This window comes from Nothobranchius furzeri, chromosome 11 (assembly GCF_043380555.1).
Source record: "Nothobranchius furzeri strain GRZ-AD chromosome 11, NfurGRZ-RIMD1, whole genome shotgun sequence".
NCBI lineage: Eukaryota > Metazoa > Chordata > Actinopteri > Cyprinodontiformes > Nothobranchiidae > Nothobranchius > Nothobranchius furzeri.
The window spans coordinates 70789927-70817518 of NC_091751.1; the positions used below are offsets into that span (position 1 = coordinate 70789927).

General features: G+C 46.5%; 1 protein-coding gene across 1 annotated transcript in view; it reads left to right on the forward strand.

The window, feature by feature from the left end:
* gk5 (glycerol kinase 5) overlaps positions 1-27592 on the forward strand; it is a 35492-nt gene that overhangs the window by 109 nt on the left and 7791 nt on the right. The window contains exons 2-13 of the mRNA XM_015976873.3: positions 213-463; positions 3668-3761; positions 4535-4610; positions 4717-4810; positions 8917-9048; positions 12480-12555; positions 12819-12880; positions 12958-13031; positions 16416-16476; positions 17655-17781; positions 17849-17953; positions 18079-18173. Of these exons, the coding sequence (XP_015832359.1) occupies positions 338-463; positions 3668-3761; positions 4535-4610; positions 4717-4810; positions 8917-9048; positions 12480-12555; positions 12819-12880; positions 12958-13031; positions 16416-16476; positions 17655-17781; positions 17849-17953; positions 18079-18173 (1122 nt within the window). The 5' untranslated portion in view covers positions 213-337. The remainder of the gene's footprint in view (positions 1-212; positions 464-3667; positions 3762-4534; positions 4611-4716; positions 4811-8916; positions 9049-12479; positions 12556-12818; positions 12881-12957; positions 13032-16415; positions 16477-17654; positions 17782-17848; positions 17954-18078; positions 18174-27592) is intronic.

The following is a 27592-nucleotide window of genomic DNA, read 5'->3' on the forward strand; positions in this document are numbered from 1 at the left end:
CTAAAACCGGGCGAATGTTTGTTGTAAAACAAGTGTGTTGTTTGTACGCTAATTACCGCTCAAATATCAAGTTATACGACTTAGCCGCGAAACCTTTAGTTTCTGTCAGCGTCTCTCTGTTGATTGTTTGACTTGAATGGCTCCGGTTTGTCGCTAACACGGAGTTAAACTTTGGCCTCAGATACAAACTAGCTGAATGTTTGCTTGAACAGGTTGAACTGGACGTTCAAGACGCCAAAGTCCAGGGTGGCAGCCCCAGCATGGAGCAAGCCCGGTGAGCGAACTCCCGTGGAGGAGCCGGGATTCGTCTGAGGAGCTTCTGTTTGTCCTGCTCACCATGGGCAGTCGGAGGAATGGCTTCATGAATGAACGCTTTATGCTGTCCGTGGATGTGGGAACGACATCCATCAGATGTCACGTCTATGACAAGCAGGCAAACATCCGAGGATCATGCACCAGCAGGGTAATGCCAGCACCACCTTGTTTCATTAGAGATGCACCCATTCTGGGTTTGAGGGCTGGTGTTGATGTCTGATTCTCCTGCATCGCTGGCTTGCTGCTATTAACGATTTTAGTGATTCCTGTTTATCTCAAATGACCATAATTAACACACCAGTCATACATTTCTGAACAAAGCTGAAGTTGGTTCCTTATTTAGAGTTTTTATTTTGAAATTCTTTGACTCCCTGAGCATTTTTTGTGTGCTTTCATTATAGAGCTACAACACCTAGTCTCGTCAAGCGTGGACCAGATCAGTGTTTCCCGACCCCGAGCCTCAGGGGACACTGACCTGCGTGGCTTCCATGTCTCTGCTGCAGCACACCTGATTTAAATGGCCTCCTCAGGAGGACATCAAGTGTTGCGGGTGCCTGTTAATCAGTCCTCTGGCAGGTTAATGTCAAAGGAGATAAAACAGACAACAATATACAATTAGATGAAACAATAAAACAGAACAGTTAGGATAAGGTTGCACAAAAAACAAAAATAAAAACAAATCAAATGTCATATATGATTGCATATTTGAGCTTCCAGTAGCCACACTTTTCTTTTGAAAGTAGCAAAACTTGAGCTTTCCTTCACTGGAGTAGGAATGCTTTTCCAGATAGTTGAGCCCTGGAGTGGAGGAGCTCACAGTCACCAAGTCTACCTGTAGCTCGAGTTACTCTGGAAGAGTGGTTCTTTTACAAGACACACCATGCTGGCAAATCGGCGTAATATTACTGCAATGGTATGTCTCATGGTATGCCAGCATGGTGTTGCACGAATTTTGCGGCATTCGTTCCGCCTCGCTTGGTAGTAATATTGCGGTAATGGTCTGTCGTATGCGCCCTGGCACATCAGAGGCAGATGTCATGATGACGTGGGGAGTTGTTGCTGAGCTCCGGCTGGCAAATGTATTGAAAATGAAAGTAAACACGGGCAATAAGGTTTGCTTTTTGAACAAAATCAGCTGAGATGACAGACTGGAGCGCCGCAGAGCTCCACGAGCCTCTCTGTTAGAGCTGGAGCTCAGATCACCAGAGACTGCACAGGGACCGATGGGGACAGACGCCTTTAGGAGCTGCTTGTTAAAAAAACCTAACGATCACGGCTTCAATCGCAGTAAAAAGCAAGTTATGTCCAAGATAAACGGTAGTCTGCGGCAGCGCAGAGTCCGCCCCCACACCCCCTTTATGCCGCCATCACCTAATCTTTTATAAAATTGCCGCTATTGCGCCAAATTACCGCCTCGATCTTATAAACGACCTTTATCCTCCCAGGGAGCCGCGGCAAATCCCGTTTTGCAAACGCTCTGGTCCTGTAAAGACACCTGTGATTTTTGAATAATAAAATCCATCAACGGGGGAGGGGCTACTACACCATGAATAACTTTATAGAGCAGGCAAGCAGATTTAAAATGTTGAAAAGCTAGTAGCATAGTTAGCATAGCATAGTTTATTTATATAGCACATTTAAAATGCAGCATGGGAGCTGCCCAAAGTGCTGCACAGGCTAAAACAAAACACACCCATTACAAGGAGCTAAAACAAAGGATAAAAATCTCAATTAAAAGCAGAGAAAACATGAATACTAAGAACACATTAAAACAATGACACAATAAAACACTAAAACGAGTCACTGTCTAAAAGCCAAAGTGTAAAAGTGTGTCTTTAAACGAGATTTAAAAACCGCCAGAGATGGAGCCTGCCAAACTCCAATGGGCAGTGAGTTCCATAGCTTTGGGGCAGCATGGACAAATGCTCGTTCACCCCGCGATTTGAGTCTCATCCGCGGCGTGTACAGCAGCAAAAGGTCAGCCGACCTCAACGAGCGGGTGGGCACATATGGAGTGAGAAGGGCAGAGAGGTAGGGAGGTGCCAGGTCATTGAGTGCTTTAAAAACAAAAGTCAGTAACTTAAACTGCACTCTGAAAATGACCGGGAGCCAGTGAAGATGTTCCAGGACAGGGGTAATGTGGCTACTTCGTTGTGTACCTGTCAAGAACCGGGCAGCAGCGTTCTGAACAACCTGCAGCCGATTCAGGGCAGAGTCCGGAACACCAATGAGGAGGGCGTTTGCATAGTCCAGGCGAGAGGTAATGAATGCATGAATGACTGACTCCAAATGCCTCCGTTTCAGGATTTGTCTGAGGTGAGTAAGGCGGCGAAGCTAGAGTATATTTACCCAGAATCGAGCAGTGATGATGCTTCATTGGCCTCTTGTCCAGAATTTTCACTGGCAGGACTCAACAGGTCTGATAACCGATGAGGCGGTAAACGTTCAGCTGGTGACGCAATAGCCAACGTGAGACAGTGTAAAAATGTGCCTGCTGCTTTACGCTCTTTTATGTTTACAATTGTACAAGTTGTAATTTACAGTTTAGACAATATTTTGCACGTTTTCTAAAAGATGATGTTGAATCCAGCCACACTCGGAGGTATTTCTCCTCCTTTCAGAAACACCCGTGCTGGTGTCAGTCTTGATGCTGGCGTGGAGAAGAGCATGCACACTGTGTTGTTGATGAGCATTTTAATATTAATAGAAAACATGTTTACGATTCCATATAGCAGCTTTTTGAGGAGAAAGCAAATCTTAACATTAAATAGCTCTTCTAAACCTAGACGTGTGTGTGTGTGTGTGTGTGTGTGTGTGTGTGTGTGTGTGTGTGTGTGTGTGGATATGAAACGGTTGTTGTTAAAGGCTTAAATTGATATATTTAATGTTAAAATGTCTGTGGTACAAAATAGCTTTTCAATAACATTTAACATTACACTTCAGCACTTTATTGTTTTATCGTGGGTCAGAGAGAAAACAGCACATACTTTACAATCCCCGTCGACGTCGAGAGCGAATCTACACCAATGGGCGCAGCTCAAAAACTAGACAGTAGTCTGGGATGCAGTAAAACTACAATAGTCTAGGTGTTGTAGTTCTATAATTCAAGCAGATCAAGGATGCTCAGGGAGCTGAAGAGTTGGTTGGAATTGCCCTTCAGGAAATTCCAGAATCTGAAGCCTTAAAATAAAATAACATTAGCTTTGCCGTTTCCCTGGTTACCCTAAACTGTAGCTGTGGGTGTATAAACCTCCACAAGGAGGCTGTGTGAGTTAGCCCCTCTACAGACCTCAAACAGTGTCGGGTGTTTTTCTAGCTGCCCTGCTCTGATTTTCTACCCCATTCCCAACAGCTGGTCCCCATTTACCCAGAGTTGGGGCATGTGGAGATGGACCCAGAAGCACTGTGGCAAGGTTTCACCACTGTGGTCAAGGGAGCAGTGCAAGGTACAGCTGCATCACCCATCCAGCTGCAGATGGATGGCATTTACTCCACCACAAACACTTCCACTGACCAAACTTAAAGAGCAAGTCACCCCTACCAGATTCTTACTCAACTACCACTTCCTGTTTGAAAAATGCAACAAATGCTGTTGCCTAGCAGACCGAGAGGGCGGAGCTGCTAACAAATACACACACTCACGACATTGTGACATCATAATCTACCATCTAACATCATAGTGTACCTCTTAGCCAATAGCGATGGCAGATTTAAATTCAAACGCAGTGCTGAGATTTTACCTGACGACGGTGCAACACTGACAGTTTTAGGCAGAATATTTAAATTGTAACTAAGATGCACTAAAGTGCCGAATTATTGACCATATTTGTCTACAGCACGATCAGACACTCATTTATATAGTTTATCAGCAAAAAATGTTGATTTGAAGTGACTTGCTCTTTAAGTATTGATGTCAAATGTGAAAGTAGATGATATCTAGTTTGTTTCTGTGATAAGGTTTATTATAAAGAGAGACCTGAGATATGGAGACAGCACATTTTTAAATGAGTCTGGTTTTATCACTCGTACAAACGCGTCGGGGGGGGGGGGGCTCGCAGAACATGACCACGTGTAATTTTCCCTTCTTGGTGGGTCTCTGTTTCTGTCACTCACGAGTCAGGTGTTATTTACACTTGGAACGGATATATTTATCTACCTAACTCGGTACGTGCGTGTGTGCGTGCATGTGTGTGCGTGCGTGTGTGTTTTCATGATAAAGATGCAGGAGCTCAGATGCGTCAGATGGAGGCTCTCGGCATTTCAACTCAGAGAGCGACTTTCACCACCTGGGACAGGTAGAACCGTTTTCTGTCAGAATGCTTTCAGTGACAGTTTGCCAAAAGCTTCCCACGCTTGTTTAAATGTTGCTCTAACTCACACACTTATTATCCTACCTGGCAGGAAAACTGGGACTCCCTTTCACAACTTTATCAGCTGGCAGGATCAAAGAGCTGCAGACTTGGTGAAATCCTGGAACACATCCTGCACAATCAAAGTTGGTCACATTCACTTTTACTGAGCAACGCTTGGAGTTGAAGGCCTAAAATATTAAATCTGGAATTGAAAAATGTTAGATTATTTTGAGCAGACTTTAGGTAATAAAAGTTCATAAGTTGTTTAAATCAGGGGTGTCAAACTCATTTTAGCTCAGGGGCCACATTGAGGGAAATCTAGTCCCAAGTGGGCCGGACCAGTAAATAAAAAAAACTTCAGATTGTTTTCTTTGTTTTAACACAATCAATATAAAACAAGGCTGGAGCCTGAGGACAATGTATACAAAATAGTACAAGTACAACACCTGAAGTGTACTTGAAAATTTGGAAAAAATTAAAAATCAATAAATAAAAAATACATTCCTTAGTGATTCAAAGAGCTTACAGATCACATGGCTAGATCAGTTTCTTTTTTTTTTTTTTTTTTTTTTTTAACGTGTCCTGTCTGGCTGTGAAGCAAGCAGAATTGATGTCTGAATGCTGGTAACAAGCCTTACAGTTTTACTCTCAGGTGGAGCATCAGAGCATCTGCTTTTAATGTCGCACCTGATATTTAAAACTTTATTGTTATTGTTTTTGAATGCTTTGTAATTTCGACCAGACACGGAGAAGGAGGTGAAAGAGAAAGGAAAAGAGAAAAGGTGGGGAGAGAGGGGGTTAGGTGGGGGGGGGATTCAACAAAAATAAACAATAATGAACAAGAGTCTGCTTCTAGACCTGCAAAATGAGACGAGAAAAAAGCAAAACATAACAAAAAAATGGGACACAACACCAATATAACAAAATCAAGCTATCACTGCGTCAACTTGATGAAGAAATATATAATCAATCATTGTTTAACTAAACAGTCACACGATAATATACCACAGTGCATTGAGTGCCCACCATAGTCTTAAGACATGTGTTGAACGTGCCCAAGCCCATACTTATGAGAGCACCATGTGAGCACCTGTGTGTGTACACGCGCTTGTTTATGTAAGGTTTATCTATAGGAGCGTCCAATAGAGAGTGTGAGGGACCACAGATCTGCCCCCCAAAGACGCGTAGGAGACGGGGGGGAGCTCCAAGTCCCAGAGATCCAGGCGCTGCCCCAGAACACAGGAACCCCAAGGAGCCCGCAACCAGAAAGGCCCCCGCCCCCCTCGAGAGGCACAGAGGATCGCCCCGGGGGGCCACAACCAGCAGCCGGCAGAGCCCCGGGAGATATCAGCGGCAAGTCCTCAGGCCTGCCCGCAGCCTCCCACCCCCTAGCCGGCCGAGTCCGGGACCCAGCGACCCGGGACCCAGGGGCGACCACCCCCGCCGGGGACCCAGCAGAGCCCAGGGACCCAGACCCCCCCAGGCCGCCACCGGGATTGATCAGGCAGATGCCAAAAATCTTAAACTCCCTGACCCGGGAGCCACGAACACTCAGGCAGACCAAGGCATCACACCCACACCAGGTGTGACAGGGGGGAGGGGAGACGAAGATCTATATCATCAAAGGAGGTCCCAGGAGAAGGGAGGAGTCAAAGGCCCCACCTGACATATACAGTCATACACAAACACAGTCACACACTCCCTCCCTCATGCTCACACATGCACGTACAACCAAAGACTTACAAAAATACACGCCGGACACCCATTCATGCTCCCCATACACACCCTATTCACTCTGGTCCCGGTAATGCTGCACATGGGGTACAACCACCACCGGTTACCAGAGTTTGACCCTTTCTGCTGGGGTGCTGATGAGCAGGCTCCCCCGCCCACCGCCGAGCACAGCAACCCACCACCCCAGACCCCAACCAGACGGCCAGATCTCCCGGCTAGATCAGTTTCATGCAGCACTTAAAGTATATTTGACTCATTTTACTTTACATCTTTTTGCTTTCACCAGAACATCAACATCACAATCACATCCTGAGTGGCGGCCAACTTCAGGATGTGATTCAAGTTCTTGTGTGAGCCTTGAGCGCAGCTTTGTTTTATTTATACTCATTACAGAGAAAACTTGCTCACTAAGATACGTTTATTTTCACTCTACATTGTAAAGTATGAAAATAAAGTTTACACAACCATCTCGCGGGCCGGATTTAACCCGCTTGCGGGCCGGATCCGGCCCGCGGGCCATATGTTTGACACCCCTGGTTTAAATACACTGCCCCACCCAAAGAAATGTCACATTCTCTCGTTGAACCACATTGGCGTTGTTTCAATAAGCTTCTGCAATGTCACCAGAGTTATTTCCATCCAGTGTTGCATGAATGTTTCACCAAGATCTTGTAATGATGATGTAAAGCTTGGTTTATGCTTGACGCATTCACTTTCCGCGCGGTGATGCGGCTCGCGGCTAGAACGCGCTTCACAACCTGCAGCGTTTATGGTTCGTGCGGCTCCTCTCTGCGGTGAGCCAATATTCTCCCAAACTGTAGGGGGCAGCATGGAGCTCTACGGCATGCGTCCAACACTACACCATAGTAGAAGTAGAAATTACTGTTTACAACATGGCATTCCAGCATTTTTTACAGCATCCTCGTCTTTTCCGACAGTGCGAGCTATTTCTCTCCAAGAATTATTAACAACATGTTGATCACGGTGATCTCTGAGAGCTGAATCATACAAATGTCTGTATTTACCAACCTCTGCCATTCTAGTTCTTGCCAGTCCGCCTTGTTTTTCCGCGTCCGACCGTCCACGTGGTTAGAAATTTTCCGAGGTGCGCGTTGCGGAAATTCTGGGCCGTGCGGAGGCGCGGCGGAGGGGCGTGGTTGTTAAAATGACGCAACTTTTCCGCGCGGAGCCGTGCGGACCTCGCGGACGCGTCAAGCATAAACCAACCTTTAGAGTCTAATCGCTGCACAAAGCCTTCTCCAGCTCATCCCAAACATGCTCAATGCAGATAAGGTCTAGACTCTGTGGTGGCCGATCCATGTGTGTTTTGTTATTGGACTTCTGTGCTAGCCATGGATCGTCCACAACGAACTCCATATTCAGACATAAAAGGTGTCCATGTGTGCTCCTGGCACCAGGGTACCATAGGCCGCAGCATGGTGATCGACTTTGTCGTCGTTTTGTCTGATCTGCGGCCGCATGTCTTGGATACTCGGATGAAGAGAGGGGCGGAGCTGTTAACTGACCACTACCTGGTGGTGACTTGGCTCTGATGGTGGGGGATGGTGCCGGTCAGATGTGGTATTGTGTGGGAAACCGACTGCTGTGTGGTTGTTTTTAATATTGTAAAGCGCTTCATAATTAAATTTGATTTGATTATTTTCAGACAGGGGCAACACTTGTTTTAGGTTTTGTGTTGAAATAAGTCCAGGACTACAAATGTGCTTGACCTAATTACAAACTTTTACAAGCTGATGAATCTCAGTATGTGACCAGCGTGGTTGAAATACGTATCATTACTTTCATTTGAATCGAAGTACAACGTGTGTGTGATTCAGCGCGTACGGCGAAGCAGATCAGAAAACAGCTCTTTTAGCCCCGTTGACCTGCATTAATTTTTTGTTCTTCCAGGGACCCATGAGCCAAGGACTGTCAGAATTTACCCCATTCACTCTATTTACCCCAGTCACCAAGACATTTGTATACTTCTATTCATCCCAAGCCCTATCCCTCTGTTTAAATGGAGTAATCAGATCAGCATCTATCCAAGGTCAATGATTACCTTTAACTGTAATATTTGTCCACGGGGCATGCTCTTCAATAACTTTCATGAATTCAGAATAAAAGAGCCCCCATGCAGTTTCAACGTCGGGTAAGATCAACACCTCCTGGAGCGGCTGGTAGCTGTAGCCAACGACGGAAGGAAAGCTAGTCTTTGTCTTTAATTCATCATAAAACCTTTTAGCGTCTGACCAACAATAACAAAACAAATGGCCAGATTATGTTTTAGTTGTTCTGAATGACGTAATGATGGGCCTTTGGATTCATCTTTAGTCACATGATTAGTTTTATTAACAGAACATCTGACAAACATGGTGATCAGTGCTGAACGTCTGATCCAAGGTCAGACGATGTTGTTATCGGGGATGAACCCAAACCAACCGGCCCACACCAAAGGTTTGGACCGACAACTATGTCCCCCCCAGACGTGATCCCTCTTGTCTTTTTCCAACAGATAATCCACGGAGTGATGAAGATGGTTTACTTCCTGACCCGACAAAAACGCTCCCTGGCAGCGAGTGTCATCGTGTTTTCCCCCCAACACGTCACCTTCCGCCTGGTGTGGGCTCTGGCACACTACAAGCAGGTGTGTGTGTGTGTTTGGGTCATGTATTTTGTTTTTTGTGTGCAGTTTATTAGTTTTACTGTATTAGCTAAGATTTCTACTTTTATCCTTAAAATATTTTCTTTTCTTAAAATATTTTAGATTATTAATTCCTGTCTTAATTTAAATAAAAGTGATAAACTCTTTAAAGAGAATTTATGCGTCTCCGTGGAGAGTCTCTGACTTTGGGAACCAGCTTGTCTGGGGCACAGATGAGGATCTCAGTCTTATCTTCATTCAGCTGAAGAAAGCTCCCACCATCCAGGTTTTGATAGAGTCTAAGCAGGTGTGTAACAGCTGCAGCTTAGACATCTCATGGGGCTTAAAGGAGATGTACAGTTGGATGTCATCTGCATAAAGCCTGATTCATACTTATCCATCCGAGTCGGTGCAGAGCCACACAACGTCATTATGCTTTGATGCAAGGGCTCTCCGACGGTCTCACAGAGGGTGACATGCCCAAAATTTTAAACATCCATCAAAAGTGACGGATACCGCAAGCTTGTGATTGGTCAGGACGCCGCTTCCTGTATATTCATCAACAGCACTGTTGCAGCTCCGTAAAAAATTTAACAGATATTTAGCAGCAGACCCAGAACAGATTGAAGAATGCATCGCAGAACCAAAAATATGAACATTTATTCACTCGTGAGTGGAGGAGTACAAAATATGGCGCAAATGAGGACGGAAACAACGGGAAAAATGGGTTTGGAGGTGGAGACCGCATGAAGAGGTGGAAGAGAATGAAGTACACATTTGCCCGTGTTATAAATAGAGGTGGGAAAAATGATTGATTCTAAGATGCATCGTGATTCAGCCGTGCATGATTCCGCATCGATGCAGCAATGTGACATAATGAGATTCTCTCCCTATGTCTATGTCGGGGGTCGGCAATCCGCGGCTCTGGAGCCGCATGCGGCTCTTCCATCCATCTGATGCGGCTCTCTGTGCTTGTAAGATAATGAATGGATATTTAAATAAAAAGCTTTATATTTTACTGCATTAATTTTACATCTGTATGCCAATTCTAAATGTAAAGATTGTCTGCGTAAACCTGAACAGGTCCAACCCGGTCTACTGTGAGACCGGGTTGACGGGTCACGCTTGTGCGTAATCATAGGCGCTTCCTGAGCTGAAGAGATTCTGGGATTCTCCTCAGACGGCTCCTGGATGTGTCGCCACATTGGAGACAGGAACAAGCGCTATTCAGCCAAAGTTTCATAGTCAGGGAACATTTTCTAAGTGACAAGTCTCTCTGAGAGTCAGGGTTTGGAAAACTCTCGCTTCTGTCGGAGGAATCTTCCCGCATGCGCTCTGGTTCTGCGACGCGCTCCAAGCCTCTCTCCACATCTTCAGCTCGCTGTGGACCTTATGTAGTAAACGCTGACAGCGAGCTGCGCTAAGCAGTGTCCAGCTCAGATGTTCAGAAGGAAATCTTTTCTTGAGTGATTTAGCTACATCTGCGATGTGCGAAACGAATAAAATGTCAGTTCGTCTGCATGCGTCGGTGTAATTCTTTCTATTCTTTCTCCGTCAAAATAAACTGTCAAATACGGGAACTCTCCGGTCAACACAAGCCCTGCTTTTAACTGTTCTGTTTTCTTGTGAAAATTGTTACAAAGAGATATAATTTAACTTGATTACCACCAGAGCCAGGCGCACTGCTCCGGTATCTCGTCACTGTAAATGAGGGAAAAACAAAATGATCGGATCCTTTTCTGACCTTCCCCACCTACAAAGTTTAATTACAACAATCAAACGTGACAGAGCCTGGGTTTGTATTCTGAACAGTCTAAACATGTTTTAAAAAGAAACGTATGACAAAAGTGGCACCTGCTCAGTAACACCACCAACAGGGTGAAAAATATCTAAATATTGTCGGCAGAGACGGGCTACAACTTCTGGATCCACTTTATATAAATCGTTTTATTGATTATTGTCTTATGAAAGATAACTTTGACGTACACGAGCGACCGGTACCGGCTGCTGTCACCTGTTGTGAGCAGCGCTCTGCTGTCTGAGGGTAGGCCCCGCCCACAACGCCGCGGCTGCTGTGTTTCCCAGTGTTTTCTTTACTGTGGGAAACGGGTAATAATGGCTCTTTGATGGGAACAGGTTGCCGACCCCTGGTCTATGTCTATGCAGGACAATAAAGTTTTGAGGTTTTACAATTACTTCTGAGGGCAGAGTTGCAATGACATGCTGTGTTGCCCTAGCACCAATTTAAAACAGAAAAGGCAGACAGGGATACAGGGCCAACATTACCAGTAATCAAAGATGTACCCGTTACATTTAAATCGGATGTCTGGGCTAAGTTCGGTTTTGGTGATCCTGGATGTGAAAGAATCACTTAACACAGTATTTGTTTACTATTTTTAAGTTCAGTAATATTCTATCTTAAAGCTGCTCTACCGAAAACATTATTTCTTATATTATTTAAGTAATTATAGGCAGCACACTTTAAACATTATTGCTCACTATAGTGAATAGATCAATGTTCTGTTTTTCAGGGATTTCGAAATCAAAAAGAAATTGAAAACTATTCTACTGCTTTTATTAAGTAATGAACATTTTTGTGTGAAGAATCGTGATGCATTTCAGACTCAAATCGAATCGTTAGGCAGATAATCGGAATCGGATCGAATCGTGAGGCAGGTAGAGATGCACACCACTAGTTATAAAGTCTCTAAAATAAATAAACACATTAGTAAATACACTATCCTGGCCGGATTCATGAGTGTTATAGTGGCAAGATACCTCATAAAAATGCTCCGCCCTCTGTTGTCCTGGCAGGGAACAGCGACACTCCGCTGCCTGAACAGAAGTTCGAATGTGAAAACCTTTCCGACACTCTGTGTGCCTCTCTCCGTTGCAGAGCTCACGGGGAAGTATAAATCAGGCCTAAATATGGTAGGAGATTCTTTTAAAGGAGCTCAGGATGTGCTGCAGGAGAAGCAGATAGAGGAGGAAGAGTAGAGGGCCCAGCAAAGAACCTTGTGGGACACCATGGGTGAGGGAGGTTGTGGAGGACTGAAACTTGGAGACTGCCACAGAGAAGGAGACATTTCAGCTATTAGACTAAGGTGTTAATGTAGTTGGTGATGGGAACGACAGCTCTCCTGTCTCATGGAGAGGACAGCAAATTATGAAGCTTTTAAAGGTTTAAGTTTAAGGTCAGGAGGCAAATTATTCCAGCGTGATGTTCTGAGGCTGCTTTTAAATCTGCAGACGTTTGTGGTGCGTATTTAGGTTAAAGCCTCATAAATTAGGCCAGGAAGCGTTTTATATAATTGGGTTCCTTTAAAAGCAGACCTGCTGGGCTGCAAGTACCAAACGGCTGATTAAATCCCAGCAGGCTGTGTTTTCCTCTGTTTTCATCCCCTTCTTCAAACTCCTCGTGGTTGTTTTTCCAGGTTCGCCAAGCGATTAAGGAAGACACCTGCTGCTTTGGAACAATAGACACCTGGCTCCTGTTCAAACTCACTAAAGGTTGGTGGCAGCAGCTACACCCAGCCACCTCCGTCAGCACCGTGCTGTATTACTATCAGACGTGTTCGGTTGATAATCCATCAGAATATTAGGAGTTTTATGGCCTGTAATCTTCCTGCGTCACCAACTGCTTGAAATGTCTCAAGAATGTTTCAGTTGAGCTCTGCAGGAGAGGAAGTAGAACATAACCAGCGTGACCTCCTGCACATGCTACTCTTTGGAACCTGTTTAGGTGTGATTTGGTGTTTTCTTGTCATTTTTAGGAAGCGTCCATGCCACCGACTACTCCAATGCCAGTTCCACAGGGATTTTTGACTCCTACCAGGTCTGGAGTTATTTTCACGTCATTCTGCCAGATTGGTTGTGTGTCGTTTGGTCTGATTGGATGACTTGTTCTGACAGATGTGTTGGAGTGGATTTCTCTGCTCCCTGGTGTCTCTGCCTCTCTCCATCTTCCCTGAAGTAGAGAACACGGGGTGAGTCTACTGTCAGGAGCTGGTTAAAGGGTTGGGATTTCACATTGATCTGCAGAAGCTCTCACCAGACCCACTAAACAAGAACTCTGAACATGAAAACTGAATTTCAGCTTTTCAACTGGTAAATCCTTGTTTTACAACCTGACGTGTGTAAAACCCAACAACAATCTGTAGAGCTGCGCATCAAATTCGATTTCGTTTGTTTTTTATTTCATATAATTACTTTATTTTTATGCGTTTATCTACGGATTAGACAACAACAACCACATGTGTTATAAGACAGGTAGAGTCGTAGGCAGCCTAAGTCACGCCCACCTACGTCAGCACCACGGGTCCCCGGAAGAGCAAAAAACATGAATGCAAGTCAACGGGACTGAAAACGCTATTTTCTAATTCTGCTTATGTTCCATGGATTTCACACATGATGTCCGTGAATTTTTAAGACACATTTTGATACCAAGAACTCGCTTATTTTAAAATGGGGAAAACACAATTTTAGGTTTTGTGTGAAAATAAGTCCAGGACCACAAATGCGCTTCACGAGAGTGACGTCATCGAACCAGAGACGGAGAAAGCTGAAGGAAAATGGCTGTAAGTTCAGCAAACTTCTCACAGGAGGAAAGAACCACCATAAATCTGGTCACGTGGTGAGTAGCAGCTACGCTAGGGGAGAGGAGATTATGTGGTGATGTCACAAATGCGACGTGCCGTTCTCTGACTTGTAGTTATAGGAATTAAAAACTTTTACAAGCTGATAAATCTCAAAGTATGTGACTGGCGTGGTGGCAACTCACATTACTTTCATTTAAATGGAAGTACAACATTTGTGCGATCCGGGGCGTGAGGCAAAGCGGGTTAGGAAATAGCTCTTTTAGTCCCGTTGACTTGCATTCATTTAATTTGTAGTGAACTTACCATTTCATAACTTTATTGAAAATGACCAATAAGATGTGATGATTCCATATAAATATGAAATCTCAACCTGATGGATCTTTGAATGTTTAGTCAGAAGATTATAATTACTTTTACTTGTTCAGGGACCATAAACACACTTCGTATTATTTCAGACAGAGTCGGTATATAGTTTATAAAACCAATTTAATTATTTTTCCTAAACTAATAATTATACATGACAAGATATGAATAATGAGATGTTATGTAATAGATATGACATGCTGTGTGTGATAGATGTTTTAGCAAAACCATTCTTTGTATCAGAGAGTTTGTGAAGTCTGGGCTGTAAAATAATTTGTTGTTTGTGGGCGACGGTGGCACAGGAGTTAAGTGCTCGCCCCGTAATCGGAAGGTTGCAGGTTCAAGCCCCGCTCAATCACTGTCATTGTGTCCTTGGGCAAGACACTTAACCCACGTTGCCTGCTGGTGGTGGTCGGAGGGACCGGTGGCGCCAGTGCTCAGCAGCCTCGCCTCCGTCAGTGCGCTCCAGGGCAGCTGTGGCTACATCGTAGCACATCCCCACCAGTGTGTGAATGGGTGAATGACTGATTGTGTTGTAAAGTGCCTTGGGGGGTTCCAGAACTCTAGAAGGTGCTATATCAAATACAGTATTTGTTTACAAACTAGAGAGTTGTTTGTTTGAAAACCATCCGACGCAGTCTGTGCCAAGTCTACGCACCCTTTGTGTGGAGATTCTCTTGGGATCAAGGGGGTCAAGAGGTCGTGATGGACACTGCCAGTGGAGTGAACCTCTGATATCAGGAACCTGTAGATTAGCTCCGATAGGACCCGTCTAGTCTGAGATCTCTCCAGGTGACAGCTGGAGTTTGCTTCTAAGTCTATTTTTGGCTCTTAGAAGAGCCGTTTTGTCTGATATCACCTGCAGCGTTTCAGAGAGGCTTTGGACTGGAGGTCAAAGGAGAAGATGGTTTCAAAATTGTTTCTTCCCTGATTTGGCCGAATCGGGAGTCGGCTAGAATTAACCGGGAAGTAATTCTTGTTTTAATAAACTCATCGTTTATAAATTCTGGCGCATTCTGGCAAATCAGAATGTGCCATGTCTCGAGGGCTTTACCAAAACTTTCCGTCGGAAGACACGCCTTGTTCAGATACAAAGGTGTTTAACTCTTTGTGAATGAGAATGTTTTAAAACACTTATGTGAAGTGACTATTAACATTAGTAAGTATCTTATTATAATGTGTGTGAGTGTAGAAAATGATTAACTTGTTAAATCAAACACATACTGATCTGATGTAGATAAGATCTGAAACGGATCATTGCAGGAGCAATATTCATTTTAAAGCCATCATTGATTTAAGCACAGATTTTTCTAACATTTGATTTAAACATCTTGTTCATTCAACACATATGATTATTTAAGCTTATGAGTCTTAAAGTCATGTAGGCTTCAAGTAGGTTTGATTTTTATTTAGCGTGAGGAATTAGCGGTCTGGCTTTACGCAGAGACTGCAGGACCTTTGCAGGAGACCTTGACAGTTTTGTTATGTCTTGTATGCAAACAAGCACTGAGCAGAACTTTCTGGATTTGGAGGCCAGATAGATGGTGGCTTTATGTCTGCAAATGAAAGGTTATCTTGTGGTCAGTTAGGTGGTGCAAAATAAACCTCTTGGGATACGTAACCAATTGTTTTCCTGCGGACCCTGGAGCCGACCGGAAGGGGAGGAGACTACGCTCCCTATAGGAGTCTGACCTGGGTCTGTTACTATGGTAACGTGCTGGGTTTAGGTGTTTAGAGTTTTTTTTTATCAGTTATCAGACAGAATTTGGGGTTAAAACTGAATATAATCGGTGCAAAGAATAGTTACTACAAGAAATTTTAGCATCAGAACTTAAAGTTTGAATTTTTCTTTAATTAATCCCACTGAATATTTCCTGCTGTTTATTCTAAAGCCTTTTTGTGCTGCCTGTGAAAGCAGTCAACACTCTCTTCCTGTGTCAAATAGATTTTAGTGGGTAGAGAAAGGATTTCAGTATAACTAATTCCCAAGCTTTTCAAAGTATTCCCTAATGTAATGTGTGAGGCCAAGCGAACACCCATAATAAAACGCTCAAACGAGGTTTCCTGGCCTTAGTTTGACTAATGTCTTGCAGCTATGTGAGAGAACATGCTAATGGATTATCAGTGTCAAAAATAAAGGACTTCAAGTTGTTTAAAACAGGGCATTAGCAGCATGTTTAACAGTGGCTTAAATGCAACATAAACATGAATTAGTTTCATATCCAAATTCTTTGTGTTAAATTTATTTCACTAACTACTTTTTCTATTTAAGAAAGAACCCTAACATGTTTGTTTGGATGGATGTATTTATTGAGAGGAGGGTGTTGTGATCATGTTGACGATAAAGTGCTGCTTGTTCCTGCTCATAAGCACGTTAGATAATCCTCTGTCTGCTCTCTCCTTCATCAGCCATAACTTTGGTTCTACAGATCCGTCCATCTTCGGAGTTTCCATTCCCATTATGTCACTGGTGAGTCTCTGTGTTCAATTCCTTGGTACAATCTGTGAGATTGTGATTAATAAAACCCACATGAACCCTCATACTGAGGTCCCCCAGCTGTTACACTGTAAAAAGGACTTTTCCATGAATCATGTTGCTAATCAGCTGCACCTAATATGTTCCTCATGATAACAAGAGGATAAGATGCTCAGTTTGAGTGTAAGTAAACACTCTACCTTGTAAAAAGACGAGGTAAGAAGTTTAAAGTTCAGTTATAGTTCAGAAGGTTTTTTATTGGCATAAAGATTTAGCTCAGAAATCTTTGACCAAAACTATCTCACTTGTTACTTTAAGTCACGTATTTAGCTGTTAGGCTATTAGTCTCCAATTAACCTGCCAGGCATGATTTTGGTTTGTAAAAGAAAACTCAAAAAACCCACGCGTACATGAGAACACGCCAACTCCACGCGTACATGAGAACACTCCAACTCCACGCGTGCATGAGAACACGCCAACTCCACGCGTGCATGAGAACACGCCAGCTCCACGCGTGCATGAGAACACGCCAGCTCCACGCGTGCATGAGAACACGCCAACTCCACGCGTGCATGAGAACACGCCAACTCCACGCGTGCATGAGAACACGCCAACTCCACGCGTGCATGAGAACACGCCAACTCCACGCGTGCATGAGAACACGCCAACTCCACGCGTGCATGAGAACACGCCAACTCCACGCGTGCATGAGAACACGCCAACTCCACGCGTGCATGAGAACACGCCAACTCCACGCGTGCATGAGAACACGCCAACTCCACGCGTGCATGAGAACACGCCAACTCCACGCGTGCATGAGAACACGCCAACTCCACGCGTACATGAGAACACGCCAGCTCCACGCGTGCATGAGGAGAACACGCCAACTCCACGCGTGCATGAGGAGAACACGCCAGCTCCACACGTGCATGAGGAGAACACGCCAGCTCCACGCGTGCATGAGGAGAACACGCCAGCTCCACGCGTGCATGAGGAGAACACGCCAACTCCACGCGTACATGAGGAGAACACGCCAACTCCACGCGTACATGAGCAGAACACGCCAACTCCACGCGTACATGAGAACATGTTGACACATGCAGTTAGTTATGGTAGTGGGGGCTGTTTGGACGACTGCTGCCATAAACACTTCCACTGTCCTTCTGTCGTAGATGGCGGACCAACAGGCAGCTATGTTTGGAGAATGCTGCTTTGATGTGGGTGATGTGAAGATCACCATGGGAACCGGCACCTTCATGGACATAAACACTGGCAGCAAACCACACACATCTGTCACAGGTGAAAGATATTAATTTGTACACACGTGTTAGTCGGTACAGAGTCGTTACACCCCACCCCTGTACAGGTCTGTACCCTCTGGTGGGATGGAGGATGGGATCTGATGTGGTGTACCTCGCTGAGGGAAATGCAGCAGATACCGGCACGGCCATCAAATGGGCCCAAGAGCTGGGTGAGCAGTGACTGCTTCACACTGAGACATTTAACAAGATTCACTCCTAAATGACCTTCTGGAATCGTCCCCACTGGGATTCTTCTAGATTCCTGTAAGGTTACAGCTTGTGCTTGTTGTTGCAGGGCTTTTCTCTGACGTCCGAGAGACGAGTGTGATGGCGCACAGCGTCAGCGATTCAGATGGAGTATGTTTCGTCCCATCGTTCAGCGGCCTACAGGTAATGTTAATATTCGTACCAAAGGTAAAATGTGTATTTTCAGAATTTATGTGCTGTAGATATTTGTTAATCCAGTCTAGGAGCTGTTTTTTCTTTAGCTTTTACTCTAACACAGTTGTCTCTTTTTCCTTTGTTGCTTTTCTTCGGCCCTCCGTTGTGAACAGAACTGTAAGTGTTTCCTCTGAGTGTTTCTATGCAGACCTGATTAATAAAACTACTTCCCAGGGTTCCTACACAGTTTTCTTACGTTTATAGAAACCATTTGTGACAAGACCTGAATAGATGGGCAGAAAATTGCCGTAACAATCTCAATGTTTCAGTTAGAAAGTTCTGAAAGTGGAGGTTGTGTAGGAACCCTGCCTTCCCCTCTGATGGACCTTTTTCACGTGTAAACGCGCAGCTCTGTAGCCATCACCGAAGGCATCACAGCATGTTTAAGCGTTTGTTTCGTGGGTCACACAAATCAAGTTGTGTGGTTATAAACAGCAGTCGCCTGTGGAGCACTTCCGGCAGGATTATTAGATTATTCTGATGGATTATGCATCTGTGTGAAATCAACAATGGTGTAAAAGTTTCTGGTTTACATGAGTCAGTCTGATACATTTGAGATGGAAATCGTTCTGAGATATAATCCACTTTGTGACCCTTTTCAGACTAGCTGTCTAGTCGATGCAGTCAGAATTAATATGGCTCTAATATACTTTAATGCACTAGCCTTCATGTAAAGGCGAGGTAGCTTTGTTTATAGAGCACATTTCAAACACAGAGGCAATTCAGGGTGCTTTACTCTCATCAGGACATGATATGAAAACACTAAGACACAAATTAAAATACACACAGATAGAATTACAGTTTAGAGCTGAAGGAGAAGACAAAGTTACAGTGCAGATTACAGTGGAGATGATGCAAAGTAAGAAACTATGCTTTTAAAAGGCTGATGAGTGCATGAGGGTTTTAGTTGTGTTTTAAACATAGACTGTACATACTGGACAAACGGATTCCATAGGCTCCAATAACACGTTTTTTGTCCATAATGGGAGGTGGCCACCACTGCCATTTTGACCGTGTCACAGGTTCCGTCCAGCCCAGACAATTCCATAAAAGGGAAGAGACGAGGCGCTGAGGGTGGGGCTGTAAGGCTGGGATCGAGTGACGAACTAGCTACGAGCTAACCTGAAGCTAACCCTGGCTAGGGTCGGGGCAGATCTGAGGTCATGGGGAAGCTGATTCCATATGTGAGCAGCATGTTTGGTTCTGACCCGAGGTTCTTCCAGCTGATTGTTTCCAAGGGATCTCGGAGCCCTGTTGGGTGTATATACAGGAATGAGATCGGACATGTGCTTTGGTCCCATGCCGTTAAGTGATTTATAAACTAGTAGTAGCACTTTGAAATCTATTCTGTAGTTTACTGGTAACCAGTGTAGGGATCTAAGAACAGGAGTGATGTGCTCCGTTCTCTTAGTTCTTGTTAAGACTCTAGCAGCAGCGTTCTGAACAAGCTGCAGCTGCTTCACAGCTTTTCTGGGAAGACCAGTTAGGAGACCACTGCAGTAGCCCAGCCGACTAGAAATAATAGCATGAATGAGTTTCTCTAAGTCTGGTCTGGACACGAGACCTCTGACTCTTGATGTTTGATGAAGGTGATAAAACGCTGATTTAGTTACAGCCTTAATATGTCCAGAGAAGCTCAGGTCTGAGTCAGTAACACCTGGATTTCTAACCTGGGTCTTTGTCTTTATTCCCCTGGAGTCCAGCTGAGCAATAACATCCATCCCATCCTTCTTGTTGCCAAAGACAATAACTTCAGTCTTGTCTTTGTTTAGCTGAAGGAAGTTAGGCTGCATCCAGTCGTTTATGTGTTCTAGACACTGACAGAGTGAGTCCAGTGGCCGACAGTCACTAGGTGTAAACTCTGTGTTCTGCTGAGGATTTATACTTATTAATAAATAATCCTACCAGTGGGGTCTGTGGTTTAACCGTCACCTTATCGTGGTGGAGGAGTTTGAGTGCCCTAATGATCCTAGGAGCTATGTTGTCTGGGGCACTTAGTGCCCCTGGTAGGGTCTCCCATGACAAATTGGTCTTAGGTGAAGGGTGAGACAAAGAACGGTTCGAAGGATCTTTCATGGCGGTTAAAACGAAGAGTCGGAGTACCCGGCCCGGAGGGTTACCGGGGTCCCACCCTGGAGCCAGGCCTGGGGTTGGGGCCCGTGAGCGAGCGCCTGGTGGCCGGGCTTTCGCCCATGGGGCCCGGCCGGGCCCAGCCCGAACCGGATACATGGGCTCGTCCAACTGTGGACCCACCACTCACAGGAGGAACATGAAGGGTCCGGTGCAATGCGAATCGGGTGGCAGACCAAGGCGGGAGCCTTGGCGGTCCAATCCCCGGACAAGAAAACTAGTTTTTGGGACATGGAACGTCACCTCGCTGGCGGGGAAGGAGCCGGAGCTTGTGGCAGAGGTTGAGCGGTACCGGCTAGATATAGTCGGACTCACCTCGACACATTGCATTGGCTCTGGAACCCGAGACCTGGAGAGGGGTTGGACACTCTACTTTGCTGGAGTTGCTCCGGGTGAGAGGCGGAGGGCTGGGGTTGGCTTTTTGTTAGCCCCAAGACTCTCTGCCTGTGTGTTGGGGTTTACCCCGGGGGACAAGAGGGTAGCTTCCTTGCGCCTTCGGGTCGGGGAACGGGTCCTGACTGTTGTTTGTGCTTATGGGCCAAATATCAGTTCAGAGTACCCACCCTTTTTGGAGTCCCTGGGACGAGTGCTAGATAGTGCTCCATCAGGGGACTCCATTGTCCTGCTGGGGGACTTCAATGCTCACGTGGGCAATGACAGCTTGACCTGGAGGGGTGTGATTGGGAGGAACGGCCCACCTAATCTGAACTCGAGCGGTGTTTTGTTATTGGACTTCTGTGCAAGCCGCAGTTTGGCCATAACGAACACCATGTTCGAACATAAGGATGCCCACCGGTACACTTGGTACCAGGGCAGCCTAGGTCACAGGTCGATGATAGATTTTGTAGTCGTATCATCGGACCTGCGGCCGTATGTTTTGGACACCCGAGTGAAGAGAGGGGCGGAGCTGTCAACTGATCACCACCTGGTGGTGAGTTGGATCAGATGGCAAGGGAACATGCCGCGTAGACCTGGCAGACCCAAACGCATAGTGAGGGTCTGCTGGGAACGCCTGGCAGAAGAACCTGTCAAGACGGTCTTCAACTCCCACCTCCGGCAGAGCTTTGACCACGTCCCGAGAGCAGTGGGGGACATTGAGTCCGAGTGGGCCTTGTTCCACTCTGCGATTGTTGAGGCGGCTGTTGCTAGCTGTGGTCGTAAGGTGGCCGGTGCCAGTCGTGGTGGCAACCCCCGTACCCGCTGGTGGACACCAGAGGTTCGGGGAGCCGTCAGGCTGAAGAAGGAGGCCTACAGGGCGTGGCTGGTCTGTGGGTCTCCGGAGGCAGCAGACAGGTACCGGATAGCCAAGCGGGGTGCAGCAGTGGCAGTTGCCGAGGCAAAATCTTGGGCGTGGGAGGAGTTTGGTGAGGCCATGGAGAAAGACTATCGATCGGCTCCAAAGAGGTTCTGGCAAACTGTCCGGCGCCTCAGGAGAGGAAGGCAGCAACTCGCTCACACTGTTTACAGTGGGGATGGGGAGCTGCTGACGTCAACTGAGGCTATAGTCGGACGGTGGAAGGAATACTTTGAGGAGCTCCTCAATCCCACCAATGCGCATTCCGAGGAGGAACCAGAGCTGGGAGGCCTGGGGATGGACTGTCCGATCTCGGGGGCAGAAGTTGCTGAGGTAGTCAAACAACTACATAGCGGCGGAGCCCCGGGGGCGGATGAGGTTCGTCCTGGGTATCTCAAGGCTATGGATGTTGTAGGGCTGTCATGGTTGACACGTCTCTACAACATTGCGTGGTCATCGGGGGCAGTTCCTAGGGAGTGGCAGACCGGGGTGGTGGTCCCCATCTTTAAGAAGGGTGACCTGAGGGTGTGTTCCAACTATAGGGGGATCACACTCCTCAGCCTCCCTGGAAAGGTCTACGCCAAGGTACTGGAGAGGAGGGTCCGATCGATAGTTGAATCTCAGATAGAGGAGGAGCAATGTGGTTTTCGTCCTGGCCGTGGAACTGTGGACCAGCTCTATACCCTTGCAAGGGTGATGGAGGGGGCATGGGAGTTTGCCCAACCAATCCACATGTGCTTTGTGGATTTGGAGAAGGCTTATGACCGTGTCCCCAGGGGCACCCTGTGGGGGACGCTCCAGGAGTATGGGGTGGGTGGCTTTCTGTTAAGGGCCATTCAGTCCCTTTACCAGAGGAGCGTGAGTTTGGTCCGCATAGCCGGTAGTAAGTCGGACCTGTTCCCAGTGAGGGTTGGACTCCGCCAGGGCTGCCCTTTGTCACCGGTTCTGTTCATCACTTTTATGGACAGAATTTCTAGACGCAGCCGTGGTGTGGAGTGTGTCGAAAAGGGTGGCTTGCCACCTCCGGGTCGGGGGAGAGGTCCTACCTCAAGTGGAGGAGTTTAAGTATCTCGGGGTCTTGTTCACGAGTGAGGGTAGGAGGGATCGGGAGATCGACAGGCGGATTGGTTCGGCGTCTGCAGTGATGCGGACGCTGAGCCGATCTGTCGTGGGGAAGAGGGAGCTGAGCCAGAAAGCCAGGCTCTCGATTTACCGGTCGATCTACGTCCCAATCCTCACCTATGGTCATGAGCTTTGGGTAATGACCGAAAGAACGAGATCGCGGATACAAGCGGCCGAAATGAGTTTCCTCCGTAGGGTGGCCGGGCTCAGCCTTAGAGATAGGGTGAGGAGCTCGGACATTCGGGAGGGACTCGGAGTAGAACCGCTGCTCCTCCGGATCGAAAGGAGCCACTTGAGGTGGTTTGGGCATCTGGTCAGGATGCCTCCTGGACGCCTCCCCGGGGAGGTGTTTCGGGCATGTCCTGCCGGCAGAAGGCCCCCGGGTCGACCCAGGACACGTTGGAGAGGTTACATCTCCAATCTGGTCCGGGAACGCCTTGGGGTCCTGCCGGAGGAGCTGGTGGACAAGGCCGGGGAGAGGACGGCCTGGAGCTCCCTAGTTGGGATGCTGCCCCCGCGACCCGGACCCGGACCCGGATAAGCGGAGGAAGACGAAGACGAAGACGAAGTTAGGCTGCATCCAGTCGTTTATGTGTTCTAGACACTGACAGAGTGAGTCCAGTGGCCGACAGTCACTAGGTGTAAACTCTGTGTTCTGCTGAGGATTTATACTTATTAATAAATAATCCTACCAGTGGGGTCTGTGGTTTAAAATTGTTAAGTAACTTCAGGATTCTGGCAGGAAAACTGTACAAATTCAGTGTAACTATACTTAAACATATAAAGATAGACTGGGTTCAGTTTTTCATTTTTTTAAGAAGTGTTGTCCTCAGCAGCAGCAGCTGCTGCCTGGTCTGCTGCTGGTGGTCAGAGGGACCGGTGGCGCCGGCGTAGGGCAGGCCTCGCCTCTGTCAGTGAGCCCCAGAGCAGCTGTGGCTGTATAGCTCATCATCACCAGAGTGTGAATGACTGATTGTATTGTGAAGTGCCTTGGGGGGTTGTAGAACACTAAGGAGGTGCTACACTCCATATGTCACTCAAGACGTCTTACAGGGCAGCTACTGCTGCGACTACAAGATTAGCTGTGTTTTATTCAACTTTGTTCTCTCAGTGGAAAAATGGTGTCTGCAGCCAAAAGTCTGAGTCAAATGTCGGAGCCCTACATGCATTTCTAACTCGTGTAGCAACATTTAAGTCATGGGAACGGTTTGTAAACACTGCTGGATTGCAGAGAGTGACTGGAGGTGTGACTGGAGCTGCATGGCTAACTGTGTTAGCTCCGCTAAGGAAAAAAGAATTTGTGAAAGCCACAACATGCTCAGACGTTAAATCTAAAAGATGATCCACATATTCTGACGATTTATCCACATGAAAACAGCAGAGCTCCAGCATCAGCTGCACATTTCCTAGTGTTGGTTCAGACCGCCGTGCTCCTGGTGAGGTACAATAGCGGCGGCTGAGCTAGCGAGCGGCTGCAGGATTGCTTTGACCAGGAAGAGAAGTTATTCTGATAAGCTATTTTTCCAGTTATATCAATATGTACACGCAGCAATTAAACTGTTAGCACATAATTCTTTTTATTTATTTATTTATTTAGATGATTGTTTTGTACTGCAGAGCAGCCTGATGCAGCTAGCAGAGCTAGCTGTCTGTGAACTTGTCCACCAAATACAGAAATAAAACACGTACGCTTTAATGTAAATAAATGATACCGTCTTTGCTTCTGAAGACATTCTCCTTCCTTTCATGTCAACTTTGCCATCAGCGTCCATATCAACTTGCACCTTGTCTGACTCTTGAAAATGTCCAGCTGTGGGTTCACCTCATCGGCCATCACTTAGTTTATGCCTCTGCATCGTTACAGACACACACAACGCCATTAACCGTCCTTGTGAGGGCTCACTTTTCTGAACATCCATCAAAGGAGACAGAAAATGCAAGCCTGTGATTGGTCAGGATGCTGCTGTCAACAGCACCACCATTTGTGCTGTCAAAAACGTAAAGTGAACTGAAGATATCTGGCGGCAGACACGGAAGAATACCTTGTGGAAAAACTCTAAAAATAGGAATGTTTTATTCACTCATGACTGGAGGAGTGGATGAAAATGATGGTAAACGTGGGTTTAGAGGTGGCGAGCGCATGAAGAGTTGGAGGAGAATGAGGGACAGATTTGTCCATGTTAAAAAGTCTCTGAAATACAAAAATACACAGTATAAACACAATAGTAAATGTACTATGTTGCACTGGATACATGACAGAATATCCCGGAAAAGCGCTACACGCTCTGTTGTCCTGGTGGGGAATTGCTTTGCAAACACTACCCAGAAGACGGAGAAGCTCGAGAGCAAAACCTCTTTGTCAGTGCGCGTGCGTCTCTCCCTTGTGGAGCTTCGGCAGAAGCATCAACTGGGTTAAGTCGCTACCCTGTCCGCTACTGCGAAACCAATCATTTTCCCGAGACTAGAGCAGTGACCAATAAAACTGTGTATCCACCAGGTCAATTATTAAGTGTGCGTCCCAGTTCCCAGCATGCACTGCAGGGTGATGCACAGTCAGCTTAAGCCTAATTCATACTTCTCCATGAGCTCAGCGAGGAAGAGATGCACACGCGTTGACGGCGACGTTTCGTTCTCAGACTTCTCCGTCAGCTGGTAAGTGTTGCAAGACAATCCCCCGCCAGGACAACAGCGGGCATAGCGCTATTGTGGGGACTCCTGCCGGTCCACGACAGTGTATTTACTATTGTGTTTACATTGTTTTAAAACTTTTTACAGGAACAAATGTGTCCCCCATCCACTTCTTCGTGCGATCAGCACCTCTAAACTCCCGTTTCTCATCTTTTACATCCATGAATAAAACACTTGCTGCATATGTTTGTACTCGCAGTCAAAGGTGAATAAACGTTCACATTTTCAGACTTTCTCTGCAGTGCATTCTTAAATCTGTTCTGTGTCCACTGCGAAATATCTTTTTACTTTTTGAGGCGGTGCTTTTGACGTATTTACAGGAAGTGCCATCCTGACTAATCGCAAGATTTCGGTCTCCGTCACATTCAGTGGATGGTAAAAAATTGGGGCATGTCTCGGTCACCCTCTGCGAGCCCGTTGGAGAACCCTTGCGCCGATGAATGATGGCGTTGCATGTCTCTGTACCAGCACAAACTGAGAAGTCTAGGGAGCCTAAGTCACGCCCATCTACTTCTGGGGCTCTTTTAGCCCCGTTGACTTGCATTCATTTTTTCGTTCTTCCGAGGACCCATGAGCCGACTGAAAAGGGAAGAGATTTAGGCTCCCTATATGTCAGGCTTTAGCGCACCAACTTAGCTTTAAAGCTGCTATAGTAAATCTGCAGAACAAACTAGGTTGCATGGTCATGGAACACTCAGCCCTTCCCTCGGGTATCTTTCCTGAAAGGCTTCTGCCGAAACTGTAAACACACATTGCCAAATGAAACAAGATGACGCTTAATGCCAGTTGCCGTTCTCCAGGTCCACACGTCTTTTGTTGTCTGTGACTTCAGATGATGTTTTTGGGACTCTGGTAGTCGGTTAGGTAGCCAACTGTTTCTCCTTCTCTGATGTTATTGAGCGGAGAACCTCTTACACCAGTGGTGTTCTGTTGCTGAATACACGAATGTGTAATCGGTGGAGGACCCAGGGAAGTGCGGCGTAGAGCCCTGCACTGAAGCCCTAGGCCCTCGGGCCAACGACTGTGTAATTACCTCGGACACGGGCAGGGCCGGGCACCTTTATTTTTAATTGAATTCATTTAAAAAATTGAAACACTTGAAACACTTAAAACGCAGCCGTAGAGCCCTGAGCGGGACTGTTTTCTTCATCCCGCTCCTGCCCACTCCCGCAGCATTTCTAACCATTACCTCCTGCAACTGCAACGTGTGTGTTACACTCCCGCCCGCACCCGCAGCGTGCATGTCTTTTTTTTTTTTTTTTTTACCGTGTCCTGTCTGGCTGTGAAGCAAACAGAATTGATGTCTGAATACTGGTGACAAGCCTTACAGATTTACTCTCAGGTGGAGCATCAAAGCGTTTGCTTTTAATGTCACGCCTGATACTTAAAACTTTATTGTTGTTGTTTTTGAATGCTTTGTAATTCTGACCAGACACGGAGACAGAGGTGAAAGAGAAAGGAAAAGAAAAGGTGGGGGGAGAGGAGGAGTGGGGGGGAGGGGGGTCCACAAAAATAAACAATGAACAAGAGTCTGCTTCTAGACCTGCAGAAAAAGACAAAAAAAAAGCAAAAGGACAAAAAAAATGGGACACAACAACAATACAACAAGATCTACCTATCACTGTGTCCAGAACACAGGAACCCCAAGGAGACAGCAACCAGAAAGGCCACCGCCCCCCTCGAGAGGCACAGAGGATCGCCCCGGGGGGCCACAACCAGCAGCCGGCAGAGTCCCGGGAGACATCAGTGGCAAGCCCACCTGCAGCCTCCCACCCCCTAGCCGGCCGAGCCCGGGACCCAGCGACCCAGGGGCGACCACCCCCGCCGGGAACCCAGCAGAGCCCAGGGACCCAGACCCCACCGGGCAGCCACCGGGATCTATCAGGCAGATGCCAAAATCTTAAACCCCCAGACCCGGTTGCCACGAACACTCAGGCAGACCAAGGCACAACCCCTCACACCAGGTGTGACAGGGGGAGGGGGGACGAAGATCTATATCATCAAAAGAAGTCCCAGGAGAGGGGAGGAGTCAAAGCCCCCACCTGACATATACAGTCATACACAAACACAGTCACACACTCCCTCCCTCATGCTCACACATGCACATACAACCCAAGACTTACAAAAATGCACG